This window comes from Sardina pilchardus, chromosome 23 (genome assembly GCF_963854185.1).
Source record: "Sardina pilchardus chromosome 23, fSarPil1.1, whole genome shotgun sequence".
NCBI lineage: Eukaryota > Metazoa > Chordata > Actinopteri > Clupeiformes > Clupeidae > Sardina > Sardina pilchardus.
In genome coordinates, this window is record NC_085016.1 from 24247929 (window position 1) to 24262928 (window position 15000).

The 15000-nt window shown below is 48.0% G+C and overlaps 1 protein-coding gene across 1 annotated transcript in view; it reads right to left on the reverse strand.

Moving 5' to 3' along the window:
* The window catches only part of gli2b (GLI family zinc finger 2b), a 105671-nt gene that overhangs the window by 33209 nt on the left and 57462 nt on the right, over nt 1–15000 (reverse strand). The window contains exons 3-4 of the mRNA XM_062527682.1: nt 12175–12280; nt 1983–2176 (exon numbers count right to left, since the gene is read on the reverse strand). Coding sequence (XP_062383666.1) covers nt 1983–2176; nt 12175–12280 — 300 coding nt within the window. The remainder of the gene's footprint in view (nt 1–1982; nt 2177–12174; nt 12281–15000) is intronic.

Sequence of the window (15000 nt, forward strand, 5' to 3'; positions counted from 1 at the left end):
TTACTCTGAGGGAGCGTCAGGGTACTTCTTCAGGTTAGGGAACTTTTTCATTCTTTATTCTCTCGGAGTGACTTAGGGTTTTCTGTTCTCAAGTTTGAATGTGTGTACAGCAGATAAGTGTGTGTGTGAATGTGTTAGTGTACTGGATGTATGTATGTGTGTATGTACAGTATGTGTGTGTGAATGTGTTAGTGTACTGGATGTATGTATGTATGTGTGTATGTATGTGTGTGTGAATGTGTTAGTGTACTGGATGTATGTATGTATGTATGTATGTATGTATGTGTGTGTGTGTGTGTGTGTGTGTGTGTGTGAGTGTGTGTATGCATGTGTGTGTGTGTGTGTGTGAGTGTGTGTGTGTATGTAGGTATGTATGTATGTACAGTACAGGCCAAAAGTTTGGACACACCTTCTCATTCAATGAGTTTCCGTTATTTTCATGACTATTGACATTGTAGACTCACACTGAAGGCATCAAACTATGAATGAACACATGTGGAAATATGTACTTAACAAAAAAGTGTAAAACAACTGAAAATATGCCTTATATTCTAGTTTCTTCAAAGTAGCCACCTTTTGCTCTGATTACTGCTTTGCACACACTCTGCATTTTCTTGATGAGCTTCAAGAGGTAGTCACCTGAAATGGTTTTCACTTCACATGTGTGCCCTGTCAGGTTTAATAAGTGTGATTTCTTGCCTTATAAATGGGGTTGGGAATCAGTTGTGTTGTGCAGAAGTCAGGGGTGATACACAGCTGATAGTCCTACAGAATAGACTGTTAGAATTTGTATAATGGCAAGAAAAAAGCAGCTAAGTAAAGAAAAATGAGTGGCCATCATTACTTTAAGAAATGAAGGCAAGTCAGTCCAAAAAATTGGGAAAACTTTGAAAGTGTCCCCAAGTGCAGTCGCAAAAACCATCAAGCACTACAAAGAAACTGGCCGTCCCAGGAAAGGAAGACCAAGAGTCATCTCTGCTGCGGAGGATAAGTTCATCCGAGTCACCAGCCTCAGAAATTGCACGTTAACAGCAGCTCAGATTAGAGACCAGGTCAATGCCACACAGTTCTAGCAGCAGACACATCTCTAGAACAACTGTTAAGACGAGACTGCCTGAATCAGGCCTTCATGGTAGAATAGCTGCTAGGAAACCACTGCTAAGGACAGGCAACAAGCAGAAGAGACCTGTTTGGGCTAAAGAACGCAAGGAAAGGACATTAGACCAGTGGAAATCTGTGCTTTGGTCTGATGAGTCAAAATCTGAGACCTTTGGTTCCAACCACCGTGTGGACTGCAGAGTGAAGGCAAAAGGGCCAACAAGTGCTAAGCATCTCTGGGAACTCCTTCAAGACTGTTGGAAGACCATTTCAGGTGACTCTTGAAGCTCATCAAGAGAATGCCAAGAGTGTGCGAAGCAGTATTAAAAGCAAAAGGTGGCTACTTTGAAGAACCTAAAATATAAGACATATTTTCAGTTGTTTCACACTTTTTTGTTAACTATATAATTCCACATGTGTTAATTCATAATTCTAATGCCTTCGGTATGAATCTACAATTTTCATAGTCATATAGTATGAAAATAAAGAAGGGGTGTCCGAATGAGAAAGTGTGTCCAAACTTTTGACCTGTACTGTATGTATGTGTGTGTGTGGGTGTGAGTGTGTGTGTATGTTTGTATGTATGTATGTGTGTGTGTGTGTGTGAGTGTGTGTGTGTGTGTGTGTGTGTGTGTGTGTGTGTGTGTGTGTGTGTGCTTGTGTGTGTGTATGCATGTGTGTGTGTGTGTGTGTGTGAGTGTGTGTGTGTATGTAGGTATGTATGTATGTATGTATGTGTGTGTGTGTGTGTGAGTGTGTGTGTATGTTTGTATGTATGTATGTGTGTGTGTGTGTGTGAGTGTGTGTGTGTGTGTGTGTGTGTGTGTGTGTGTGTGTGTGTGTGTGTGTGTGTGTGTGTGTGTGTGTGCTTGTGTGTGTGTTACCGTCGGCGGGGCTGAGTCCTCGTGCGGCGGAGATCATGGAGAGGGTGGGGCTGGAGTGGACGGAGCGCAGGTAGTGCTCCATGTGGGGGCTGATGTAGGGGTGCGGGTGGGCGAAGGCCGGCTCCGCCGCGCTCGGGGACAAGCGGATCAGAGAGATGTCCGAGATCACCGGACTGCCCCCCAGACCTGGGGCACTGAGGGAGAGAGAGGGGGGGAGATGTTAATAGCACATATAAACACACACACACACACACTGAGGGAGAGAGAGGGAGAAGTTAATAGCACATGTCAACACACACACACACACACACACACACACACACTCACTGAGTGAGTGTGTGAGAGTGGTTAATAATACGTATTTAAAACTTAGACACACACACACACACACACACACACACACACACACACACACACATACAGTACCCACACACACACACATACAGTACATACACACTCACACACAAAGACATACTGTACATGCAGTGCATGTTACAATAACATTCACTTAATGTTCACAGAGAGAGTAGTCATTGCAGTGAAGTCATAGCAAAAGTGACTACTTCAAAGACACCGTTTCTGTAACACTGTCCCCTTTTAGAGGAGAAGGTTCCGGATAAAGTTAATCACACAGCTGATACTATTTCTCTATTCTAACGTGAGGCTTTATTTAACTACTCTTCTCCTCTTCCTCCTCCTCCCCCTCACTTCTTCCTCACCACATGTCTAAATGTTTGGAGCTGCTCTTGGTGAATTATGCTCTGCTGATACAGAGAAGCCTTTCGCCTCGAGACACACTCTCCTCGTCTCACCCAAACAAATACTGTATGCAGGATCAGACGCTTCACACACACTCTCAGACACAGGCTCGCAACACACACACATTCACACACTTTCAGAATCTCACTTACACGCTACACACATACATATATTCGCTCACATGCTACACACACACACACACACACACTGATACACTCGCTCTCATGTTACATACAGTACGCACACACGTTCAGATACTCACTCCCACACTACACACACACATACTCATATACTTGCTCACACACACACACACACACACACACACACACACACACACACACTTACAGACACTGTAATCCTGTTGAAACAGATTTCTCTCCATTGTCAGACGCTCATGCAGGTCGCGAACCTGAGGCATATGTGTGTGTGTGTGTATGTGTGTGTGAGTCTGTGCAGCCTAATCAGGTCTGTGCCTGAAAAGATGTCATTAATCAGTGAAGTTGAAGTTCATTGCTTTCCTATTCTCTCTCTCTCCCTCTCTCTCTTCTCCTCCTCCTCCTCGCTCTCTGTATGTCTCCTCCTCTCCCTCTCTCTCTCTATATATACATATCTCCTTCTCTCCCTCTCCCTGTCTCTCTCCCTCTCTCTCTCTCTCTCTCTCTCTCTCTCTCTCTCCGTGGCTGTGGGGAATCTGAGATCATGTCTGATGATGATCCTGTGTGCGGCTCAGTGCGGCTTTGATCTGGCCGACAGGTTGAGGCGGAGATCGCCGTGGAGACCGGGGTCATTTAGCAGTGCTGCGGTTTGGGTGGGCACCTGATCGGCTGGGTATGCAGCGCCGGAAGGGAATGATTTCATGACACACACACACACACACACACACACACACATACTCGTGTGTGTAGAATCTGATGTGTGTGTGTGTATGAACACTGCTTTCCTCTGGATGCCTGTGTATGTGTATACAGTCTCTCTCTCTGTGTGTGTGTGTGTGTGTGTGTGTGTGTGTGTGTGTGTGTGTGTGAGTCCATGTTTGTATGAACGCTGCTTTCCCTTGGGTGTGTGAGGTGTGTGAGGACCACAGGCCTGTCCTGAGCTGGACTCGGATAGGATATTCTCTCACACACTCACACACACACACACTCACTGTCTCATTAACACACACACAGTCACTTTTACTCTCACAAACTCTCTCTGTCTCAAATAAATTCAAAGTTGTTTTATTAGTATGATACACTAAGCAGGCCAGCCAAAGAGCTCAAACAAGGCACTCTTTCCCCCATTCTCTCATTCACACACACACACACACACACACTCATTCACACACACACACACACACACACACACACACACACACACACACACACACACACACACACACACACACACACACACACACACACACACACACACACACACACACACACACACACATGCCTACTCTGTCTCAAATTCAAATTTGTTTTATTAGCAAGACTATTTGGATACGGCACTGCCAACACACAAAGAACAATGAACAATGCATTAATTTGTAATATAACATGGAGGAAAAAATCTCTCATTCTCACACATGATCTTCTTTTCCCTCTCTCTCTCACTCTCTCTCTCTCTCTCTCTCTCTCTCTCTCTCTCATTTTTGCTTTCGCTTTTGCCAAAAATGACATTGATTACACTCAAGTGGAGACTTAATGAGCTAGACTTGGCCGTCTAAGAGTTTTCTTTTCATTTCCCTGTTTTCTTCTCCCTCTTTTCTTTCTCTTTCTCCTTTCCCTCTCTCTTCCTCCCTCTCTCTTTCGCGGCTACATGACGGGGCTTGATGGTTCGCAGGCCACACAGAGCAGCTGTTTTCAGGGCACTGTGTTCGTGCGGTCGGTGGGAAAGTGTGGCGAAGCCCCGGCCCCTGTTTAGACCCACATGTGTGCCCATGTCCTGTGGTGAGGGCCCATGGGACCTGCCAGAGGGACACCTGGGTCTGTGGTGCCCCCATATCACACTGCTCAAGAGGGACACCTGGGTCTGTGGTGCCCCCATATCACACTGCTCAAGAGGGACACCTGGGTCTGTGGTGCCCCCATATCACACTGCTCAAGAGGGACACCTGGGTCTGTGGTGCCCCCATATCACACTGCTCAAGAGGGACACCTGGGTCTGTGGTGCCCCCATATCACACTGCTCAAGAGGGACACCTGGGTCTGTGGTGCCCCCATATCACACTGCTCAAGAGGGACACCTGGGTCTGTGGTGCCCCCATATCACACTGCTCAAGAGGGACACCTGGGTCTGTGGTGCCCCCATATCACACTGCTCAAGAGGGACACCTGGGTCTGTGGTGCCCCCATATCACACTGCTCAAGAGGGACACCTGGGTCTGTGGTGCCCCCATATCACACTGCTCAAGAGGGCCACCTGGGTCTGTGGTGCCCCCATATCACACCGCTCAAGAGGGACACCTGGGTCTGTGGTGCCCCCGTATCACACTTGATCGTACATCGGCCTGAAAGGACATGCGGAGCTGTGGTCCAGTCGCTTTCACTGCGGCGGCTTCCTCCCGCCCCGGAGTGCCACATCTGACCCCGGCCTAAAACATCGCGATTGACCCCGGGCCAGAACATTGTGATTGGCCCCTTCTCAGAGCACCTCCAGTAAAGTGGCTGCAGACTAGTAGTCTTGTACCGTCGCCAACTTTCTGCCATGGGAAAGGAGCAGAGAGGGAGGGATAGAGCGAGAGAGAGAGAGAGGGAGAAGGAGAGGGAGAAGGAGAGGGAGAAGGAGAGAGAGAGGGAGAGAGAGAGGGAGAGGGAGAGGGAGAGACCGTGAGGAAAGAGAGACAGTGATGGAGAGGAGAGAGAAGGGATGGATAGAGAGATCAGACAGACAGGCAGGCAGAGAGTGAGACAGGCAGAGAGAGCGAGAGAGAATGAGGGAGACAGTCCACAAGAGGATCATCTCGCTCTCTTTGGGAGGATACTCTGTGCTCTGTCTCTCTCCGGATGAATCAAACTTTGGCTCAGGCTGGGTCTCTCTCCCTCCCTCCCTCTCTCTCTCTCCCTCTCCCTCTCTTTCCAGACTTTTATTAAACTCCTTCTGCAGCCCATTTTTAATGACTGCTCGTGATGTAGCCACTCCACTGCACCGCATGTTGATGATGTCAATCTTCCAGGCGGTGTGAGTCTGTTTGTGTGTGTGTGTGTGGGGGGGGGGGGGGTGTCCTTCGAGTGACAGCCAGACAAGCAAGTATTCACAAGAGTGTGCACTGGGGAAACTTCTCCTGAATCACTGAGAGGTTTTGGTCAGTGATGTAATTGGATAAGTGAGAAGCCAGGGGAGCCTTCACACACTGGATGCATTTACACACACACACACACACTCTCACACACACACACACACACACACACACACACACACACACACACACACACACACACACACATACACCATTATCAAATCACCTCAGGTTAACACTTAAAGATATTCTCTGCTATACTTGAGCTCATCAATCAATCAAATTATACCTCTCCCCTCCAGAAGCAACATGTTGATTGGCTGGAATTGTTTATGGCTACTGTAGGTCTGAGCTATTGTTTCGTTCCATATACACATCCAGGAGTATGTACAAACAGTGGAGTTATACACCGAAAAGGTCAACTCCAAGGACTGTGCGGAGACATTTGCTGAATTTGACATAGTGAATCTTTTGTTGAAGAAAAGTTTAAAATGCCCTCAACAGCTTTTTGTCTACAGGAAGTTTTTTATGAAAGTACAGTATCAAACCGAATTCAGATGTTATGCCTTGGCATTGCTTGCAGCTAAATGAATAAACAAATTTGGTCATTTTTTCAGTCTTGCATAAACACGAACGTTGAAGCGAGACTTGCGTCCAACAGCCACAGCCTAAAGCTGGATATGGAGGGTGGGGTTGAGGGAGGCTCAGCTTCTCGGCCGGATGCTAGTGTTGGGGGGGTGGGGGGAGTTTAAGGGGTTGCCATGGAGATTGGCCCCCACAAAGCCAATCACTGAAGCATAACCTGGACTTTGGCGCCAGGCCTAACGTGAGATCACAGGGGTGGGGGGATTCTCACCTCCGACCCCCCCCCCCCCCCCCACACCCCACCCCAACCACCCTCAGAGGAACGAGACCCACCAACCCCCCACCCCTCAACACACACACACACACACAAATACATAAAAATACACACACACACACACACACACACACACACACACACACCTACAAACACACACACACTACCTCAGCCATGCCATACTGCCCTGACCGGAGGATGTCTGGTCAGCAGGCAGCCGTCACTCTGTGCCAGACTACAGCGTAATGCCCCTGAAGCTTTTATGCCCGTCCACTCGGACAAACAGATCCGTCCACAGCCAGAGCGAGAGAAAGAGAGAGAGAGAGATGGAGAGAGAGAGAGAGAGAGAGAGAGATGGAGAGGAAAAAGACCTCTAACTAATAGCTCCACATGAGGTGATGAATAGACTGGGACGCTGTATTCTGCCTTCGGGGTCTCTCTCGACTCGACTAAATTGATACCTTGTGGCGCGCGCACTCCGGCTAATGTCGCTTGTTTTGGGGGGACGACCGCGGCGCTAACTGCTCCTGTTGTTGTGGCGCTGAATGGCGTTTTAATAGCAGTCATGATGCATAATTGTTAACTCTGCTCATTGTGTGAAATCTCTGCTGCGCTCAATTGTGGTTCATTAGTCTGCCGCTGCTGCGTTCCCTCTCTCTCTCTCTCTCTCTCTCTCTCTCTCTCTCTCTCTATCTCTCTATCTCTCTCGATGTGGCGCGGCGCAGTTCACACCTCCAGCGCCCAGTTTCCATTCAACCTTTTCTCTCTCTCTCTTTCTCTCTCTCTCTCTCTCTTCCTTTCTCTCGCTCTCACTCAGTTTTAACGGGGCGATCATTGAGAGATGATGCCAACCTCCTCTCTCTTTCTCTATCTCTCTCTCTCTCTCTCTCTCTGTTTTAACGGGGCGATCATTGAGAGATGATGCCAGCCTATTGTTTTTCGAGCGGGCACACCAACGGGCACCTGTCGGGAGCCATTGTAAGCCGCATCCATGTCACCCGCGCCTTTGTGCCCACCAGATGGACGGAGCACCTGTTCGGAGACGTGCCAACCCAGTCAGGTGCCCACTCTCACCTATTGTCCGAGGACGCTGTTAGGCGGGAGACGGAGGGGCATGGGGGGGAGGGGGGGCAGAGGGGGGTACGGTCCGTTGTTTTTATTATGGGATGGTGGTGCCCCTAGTTTTGCTGTCCGTTACTGATGAGGCCCTGAAGCTCTTAGTGGAGTTGGGCTCATGACTGTCTGTCTGAGGCTGGTTATAGGGGGACAGAGATAGTGTGTGTGTGTGTGTGTGTGTGTGTGTGTGTGTGTGTGTGTGTGTTTCTGTTTGGGGAGGTGGGAGGATGCCTTCATTTTTCTGTTTTTGTTTGTTGGCCTTGCCTCACCCCCACTCAAACACACACACAAACACACACACACACACACACACAAACACACACACACACACACACACACACACACACACACACACACACACACACACACACACACACACTGTAACCAACCACAGGAGATGAATAACAGGCCAACACACAGTCGTCTGTACCTTGGGGCTGCTGCTCTGATTTAGATAAATGACAGTGTCCACCGTGGGGGAGACACACACACACACACACACACACCTCCAGTAGGTTTTAAGAAGCCTTCACATCACGAGGAGTGCCCTGCTACCTCCTCCTCCTCCTCCTCTTCCTCCTCCTCCTCCTCCTCCTTCTCGTCCCAAACTTCAACAGAACAATACTTTGGGATTTTTTTCACCCCCACTCTGCCACTAGACACAAAGAGCTCATAACGACCTAGATAGGAACCAGAATTTGGGACATTGTGATCCGATTGTGCGATTTTTCTTTTTCGCTCCTCAGCACAACGATCCGTATTATGCTGTCACGCGGCGTGATCATTTTGCAATAACGGTTGATGAATAGCTGATTGCCTGAGCCACATTCTGCTGTTCTGCCGTTCGCAGCCAAACTTGACACACACACACACACACACACACACACACACACACAAACTTGACTTCGAATGGAAGAGTGCATCATTTTTAAATCCAACTGGGCCTGGATTGAAAACCTGCCCTCGATAGAAATCAGAATATTACTCTTGTTTTAAGGTTTATTTATAATCAAAGTATTCTGTGGTTGTCGGCGGTACATGGCTTAGATTGATTGGCTGGAAACCCTGTCTGCCTTTTGTTTTGTGTGTAGATGAGACACAGTTCCAGACCCAAACAAACATAAGTGATGTGCTTGTTTAGAATCTGAAGAATGTATATAAAAACTTCTAAAAGAAAGCACGTCACTTAAAGCTAAACTAGTTCAGCGACTGTAACGGGTTCCAGTGGAAGTTATTCATTGAAGCAAATGTTGAACCTTACAGTAAGATGAACCCATAATCAACTTTACTTGTTTTGGTACTCTCTGAAACATCATTTTGTTCAGGTAATAATTGTTGTATTTTGTTGAGACAATTAGTGTATTTTTTGTGTATTTCAAAACATTTCAGGAGGCCCTCTTTCAGCCTTCTTTGTGTCGACTTTCAGCACACTCTCATCATGTGAGACACGTGCTGGAGTGCTGAGTGTTTTGTGTCTGCATGTGTTTGTGTGTGTGTGTGTGTGTGTGTGTGTGTGTGTGTGTGTGTGTTGTGCGGAGGTCTGAGTGTTTTGCGGCTGTACAGAACTAGTGTTTAGACTGCTCTTCATTAGCAGCATATGGAGGGAGGGGGAGTTCTCTCCCTCTTTCCCTCTCTCTTTACCTTACATCATCCTCTCTTCACATCTCCCTCTCCCTCTTTCTCTCTCTCTCTATCCCTAATTCTCTCTTTCTCCCTCTCTCCCTTGCCCTCTCTCCCTCTCTCTCTCTTCCTTTATATCACTCATCCTTGTCTCTCCTCATCTCTCTCTCCTCTTCTGTCTATTCACACCTCTAGCTCCTTCACTTCTCAACTCCGTCTCTGTCTTTCTCTCCCTCCCTCTCTCTCCCCCTCTGTCTCTTTCTCTCTCTCTCTCTGTTTATTCTCATGTAGGTGTTCTCTCACACATGGGCCTTTTCTTTCCCAGCATGCTCTCTGATGGGACGCCCCAAGTGCATTGTGGGCCTGCTGTCATTCCACAGCGCCACCGAATGGCACAAATGAAATGAAGATGTAAAAAGCCGACTACAGAGGAGTAGTGCGGAGCGCAATGGAGCGGATTGGAGCGTAGCATAGCGTAGCATAGCGTAGCATAGCGTAGCTGCCGGAGGTGGATCCCCAACGGGGAAAGCTTCCAGTCTGCGCCGTGTCAGCCTTGACAAAATAAGCAGCCCCCTCATTACGCTTATATGCAAACAATGATGGAGAGCGATGCGCGGGGACGTCATGTTAGACACTCACGCCGCTGACCCCCCCCACCCCACCCCCCCGACCCGCCGCCAGGAGAGCAGAACGACGCGGCGCCAGCCACCGCGACAAATGACAGCACAGTTAATTTGCTGCGCAATGCCGGCGTAATTAGATGAATTTGGCTGCGGCGCGCGGCAGAGACAGCCCGATCAAGGCCTTGATGAATTAGGGTTGCACTGTCAAGATCAAATCACATTAATCAAGGTGGCCACGGCGGCAGACAGGTCCCCCCCCCCCCCTACACACCCGCTCACCCCCCCCCCCCCCCCGCGCTCGCGCGACTCCGTGTGATGAATGGCTGGGCTGCGGCTAGGCACACCGTAGCGTATGCATCACCATCAAATCTGTGAATTTAAATGTAAGAGCAACTGCATCCTGAATTCTATTGATTTATTCACTAGCCCGCTTTTTAAGATAAACCTACCCCCTGAGCCGACACACTTTCTCTCGGAGAAGAGGAAGAACAAGAGGAAGAAGAACAAGAAGAGGAAGAAGAGAAGATGCGGAAAAAGAAAACCGGAGAGAGAAAGAGAGAGAGAGAGAGAAGAAAAGAGAGAAAAGTTAAAACCTGATGAAAAAAAAATACAGAAGCCTCTAAGAACGTAAAAGAAAAGCTGAACAAACATTTCTAGATTTACCACAAAGTTCTGCAAGGATTTAGTAAAAAAGAAAAAAAAGAAAGAAAGAATTAATCCGTGTTAAACACAGATATGTTACACACAAAATATGCCTTTCATTACATGGATGGCCTGGGGGTGATGTGTGTGTGTGTGTGTGTGTGTGTGTGTGTGTGTGTGTGTGTGTGTGTGTGTGTGTATGTGACTATGACAGATTGACGTCTTGGTGGCAGGTTAGGCTACAGCATGTAGTTGGGTGTTTCCAGTGAAAGAGAAAGAAGGCCTGCATGTATTGCACCCTTTCACACACACACACACACACACACACACACACACACACATGATTGATGTCTTATTGTAGAGTGGAGCTAATTGAAAGAGTATGGCTGTTGGCCTTGCCGGCCTGACGGCTGATTTGAGCCAAATCACGAAAGCTTAGCCCATATAATAAAAAAGAGAGAGAGAGGGAGTAAAGAGGAGAGGAGAAAAGAAATGTTAACATTCTCTCCCCCCTTTCTTTTTACTGACATTGAGTTTTCATTAGGCGAGAAATGTGCTTCACCTGTCTTTAGTGAGGAGCTGGCGGGGCCGTTTGATGAAAATGAAGCACTCGGTTGGCCAGCGCTCCCAACGCCGCTCTCAGCTGGCGCAGGCGGAAATCTACACATCCCAAGGGCATCCTCTCTTTTTCCTTTCATTTAACTTTGTTGATATTAGAATGAAGGGCTGAGAATCTCCAATAGCAACGGCCTGTTCTCAGTGGATGTGCTACAGCGGCGAAGAGCAAGACCCGTGCAGTGTGTAGCATCTAGCTCAGCGTAGTCTGTCTTGTTACGTCGTCTTTCCTCTCTCTCTCACACACACACACACGCCCTCACACACTCGACATGGGCTGTTGTCCTCTGGGAATGTGCATGTTGTTACAGTCATTTCCTGTGTATTAGCCGCATTGTGTATAAGCCGCAGGACAGTGTTTTATACAAGTTAACAGAGACAAAACCATATTAATACCACATTAATTAACCCTGTGTATTAACCTCATAGCTGAAGAAATTTTGCGAAATCAAAGCATAAGCTGCGGCTAATAGTTGTGAAATGACGGTAAGTGTGACATCAGCGAGGCTGCTTGTGTGAACCTCAGTGGCTGTCAGATAAGAGTGTGTTACTCAGTTCCAAAGCACTTCTGCACACCTCTTTGTCAGGACAGGTGCGTCAGACAAGGTAAGGGTTACCAGCGATACTTATTGACGAAGTCCCACACACTGTCCATTTCCGAATGTGTAACGTAACGGACAGTGTGCGGGACTTATTCAATGGATAAGAACGTTCTAGAAGGAGAGGAAGACTTACCCGTGCATGGCGTGGAGAGCGTGCGGTTCGTAGTGGTAGCGGCCCTCGTGATGGCGCATGTCGATGGGAATGGGGGTGTGGAACGTCGGGAACATGTGCTGGGGGGCTGCATGGGAAAAAGGGAGAGAGGGAGAGAGAGAGAAGAGGGGGATGAGGAGAGAGAAAGAGAAAAAAAGAGGAACTTCAGAAAAATCTGTGCCTGCTTGCCTGACTGACTTATTTTTTTGCAGAGAAATAAATTTCAAAGGCGAAAGCGCTACAATAAAGTAACATGAATTTCAGAGCGGTCCGAGCAGTTTGGTGTAAAATATTGGCACTATCACACAGGAGAAGTGAAATAAATAACTAATCAAAGTCATCCCAAGAAATCCTACATCTCCAACATAAAAGATATCCAACTGGGCTTTCGACAAAGACCTGCAGCTAGGCGCTCTTTGAACTAGGAGAGCTGACGGAGTGTGTGTGTGTGAGTGTGTGTGTGAGTGTGTGTGTGTGTGTGTGTGTGCATGTGTGTGGTGTGTGTGTGTGTGTGTGCGAGGGAAATGGCGCCCCGACATAAAGCGGAGCTGACAGAGCTGGGAGAAGCCTTTACCTCTGCTGGAGCACCATACTGACACACACACACACACACACACACACACACACACACATATACAAACACATAACTACTTACACACACACAGCATAATCAGACAAATCCAGTATACTTATACATACACACATTTGCACACGAATGTAATATACAGTATGCATGTGTACACACACACACACACACACACACACACACACACACACACACACACACACACACAGCCTATTGTCTGCTGAGCAGTGTGGCTTCAGAGAAAACACACACTCTTCTCATCTGCCCCCCCCTCCTCTTTACGCACACACACACACACACACTGACACACACACACACACACACACACAGGGCTCAGAGAGCAATAACAGGCTAAAAACAACAGTGAGAAAGAGACAGAGAACAGAACATGAACAGGGACCCTTGGGTGGGTTGCTGTGTGTGTGTGTGTGTGTGTGTGTGTGTGTGTGTGTGTGTGTGTGTGTTGGGTTATGCAGTGTAACATTGGCGCGTGTGTCTTTGTGTATTTTCAGTTTAAGGGCATCTGTTGTGTGTATCTCTCTGTGTGTGTTTGGCCACAGGGAGCTGTGTCTGTGTAGATGAATTCCTGTTACATTGGTTTTGACTTGGGTGTGTGTGTGTGTGTGCATGTATGCTTGTGTATGTGTGTGTGTGTGTGTGTGTGTGTGTGTGTGTATGTGTGCTTGTGTATGTGTGTGTGTGTGTGTGCATTTGTGCTTGTGTGCGTGTATGTGTGTGTGTGTGTGTGTGTGTGTGTGTGTGTGTGTTGGATGACTGGATTCTCTCACTCAGCACCAAGAGGAAGATGTGGTCAGTGCGGGTCTGTGTCTGTCTGCTTTGAAACTGAGTACAGTGTGCACCCACACACACACATACACACACACATACACACACACACACACACACACACACACACGCACACACACACACACAGCCGTCTTTACGAGAGGTGCCTCCGTGCAGCGAGGACATGTAACCAGATCGGAGTGTTTCACAGCGGCGAGGCTCCGTTAAAGACCTGCCCATTTACAGGCTGTCTGGCCCGATTACGCCCAAACGCGCTCCACGGCAAGGCCTCTCTTCTCTGTTCTTCCCGCAGCTCCTTTTATATTCGAAAAGGCAAAAAAAAAGGGTCTAAAATCAACATTTTTTTCCTGTCGTAAAACGCACCGCTGGCTCGGAGCGGCTTTTAAAAAAAGCTTAATTAGCTTCATTAGCTGTTGTGATAACTGAGAGGGCCGCAGTTGATCTTGGGTTGCCGGCGAGGCCTGTCTTTAATACCGCACGGAAAAACGAGCGGCGGCGGCGGCGTCTTAAATTCTTTCGGACGCAATGTTTCTCATTAGCGTGGCGGAGCGGAGCGTTTTCTTTTTTTTTCCGGAGGCTTCCAGTAAGTGCGTGGCGTGGCGTAGCGTGCCGCTTCGCTGCTGTCTTAAGTGGCTAATGTTCCATGAGCGCATTGAAGGGCCCCGACGCTCCGACGCTCGTTATCGGAGGCGGTTTGGGGGCGCTCGGGAACGCTGCCATGCCCACTTCTCCGACTCGCAACTCCGTCTAATCGGAACCCTGTGAGACGAGACACAGCTGTGTGTGTCTGAGTGTGTGTGTGTTTCTCTGTGTGTGTTTCTGTGTTGTGGTGTGTGTGTGTGTGTATGTGTGTGTTTTTGTGTTTATGTGTGTGTGTGTGTCTGTGTGTGTGTGTGTGTGTGTGTGTATCTGTCTGTGTGTGTGTGTGTGTGTGTGTGTGTGTGTGTGTGTGTGTGTGTGTGTGTGTGTATGTGTGTGTTTTGGAGAGACTGAGGAGGAGAGTTGAGAAAGGTGGTAGGAGGGAGTTCAGAGTATCCGCTATTTGATGTGTGAATACGCACAACAGACTCTGTTTTGAGATGAACGCTGTAGTATTATTATCAATTGCAGCATTAATTGTTGCATTGTAGTTATATTATTATATTAAATTAAAGTAATACTTCATTATTCAAGTACATGAAACTAGAAGATAGGGGAGAATAAGTGACTGAAGAAGAGATTAGGGAGAGGAGAGGAGAGAAGAAGAGAGAGAGAGGGAGAGAGTGAAAGAGGAGAAAGAGAGAGAGAGAGAGTGATGAGAAGGTGAGGAGGAAGAGGAGGAGGAGGAGGAGGAGGTGTGGGGGTGGTAGAGCAAGAGGCCAGCTGATCTCTGGATTGTATTAAAATTCTTTGGGCATCACGCGCACCAGGAGGAG